Below are 1,183 nucleotides of genomic sequence, written 5' to 3'. Positions count from 1 at the left end.
GCATGAGCCTCCATATTGAGTCCCTATCTAGGCTGTCAAAAGCTTTCTCGTAGTCAACAAAGTTAACGTACAGGGAAGAGTTCCACTCTGTGGACTGCTCCACTATTATCCTCAAAATTGCAATCTGATCTGTACATGATCTCTTTTTACGAAATCCTGCCTGCTCCACTCTTAGTTTTGCATCCACGGCTTCCTTCAGTCTTTCCAGATACAATAGTAAAACACGACGTAAGGTTAGGGATAACAGATCTATATTTTTGTACACACCTATTAGCTGTATTGTAGAAAATTCTTTAATCAATACAATATAATTGCTTTTAAAGCAAGTCCGTCATTTTCTTTTTTAATCGCGAGATTATCTTTATTGAACAAATGTTTTGAGAACCTTTAGTGCAAAAAAGTGTTCACTATAAAATTAATTTCTTGTAATTAGTTTTGCCATTCTAGAGTGTCTGTCGTGAGTTGTGACGAAAGCCATAAGCATACGCAAAATGTGTTTGAGAAGAAGGAAGTGCAGTGAACAAAGTCCATTTTCCGCGCGAAGGAGATTTGTAGTATTTAATAACTTTATATAAATTTACGAAGAAAAGTTTTTAAATCTATCGCAAATTGTTGAGAAAAATAATTTGATTAATGAGTTCAGAAAAATTGATATAAACTGCTGTGCAAAGAATGGGTGGCTTTGATTCACACGTTAAAAAGATATTATGGGGTAAGTTCACACGTTAAAAAGATATTTTGGGGTAAGTTCACACTTTAAAAATATATTTTGGGGTAAGTTGCGCAACGTATTTTTGACCGCACTATAGACGATGTTTGCGCTTCTTGCCAGCTGATTGTAAGGGGAAACCGACAGTACCAGGAAAACATATACACAGTCACAAGTTACACGTGTGCTGGCTGCCTGTCCGACCCCGACACTCGCTAAGACATGGATGCGGGCTAATAGCGTGTGTGTTTGTATGAAAGGAAGCACTGATTGGTGCCAAAGATCAGTTCAAACTGCTAGCGACTTCGTTGAATCCGAGCCTACTCATTTATGTGTACGTTGAATCCGAGTATTTTAATTGATTTTATGAATAGAAAACATCCGGGAATCCAGCTCCTCTCGTTGAATCCCAGTTTTCGTTGATGCCAAGTTTGTTGAAACCGAACAACATACATATATATATATTTATATATA

General features: G+C 37.0%; 1 protein-coding gene across 1 annotated transcript in view; it reads right to left on the bottom strand.

Moving 5' to 3' along the window:
* Positions 1 to 803: 803 nt before the first annotated feature.
* The window catches only part of LOC101846242 (ras-related protein Rab-10), a gene marked incomplete at its 5' end in the record, with an annotated part of 4,755 nt that continues 4,375 nt past the window's right edge, over positions 804 to 1,183 (bottom strand). The window contains 1 exon segment of the mRNA XM_013086962.1: positions 804 to 832. Within this exon segment, the coding sequence (XP_012942416.1) occupies positions 804 to 832 (29 nt within the window).

This window comes from Aplysia californica, unplaced genomic scaffold, assembly GCF_000002075.1.
Source record: "Aplysia californica isolate F4 #8 unplaced genomic scaffold, AplCal3.0 scaffold00527, whole genome shotgun sequence".
Classification (NCBI taxonomy): Eukaryota; Metazoa; Mollusca; class Gastropoda; order Aplysiida; family Aplysiidae; genus Aplysia; species Aplysia californica.
Note: the sequence above shows the minus strand (reverse complement) of the source record. Positions and strands in the feature narration are given on the sequence as shown.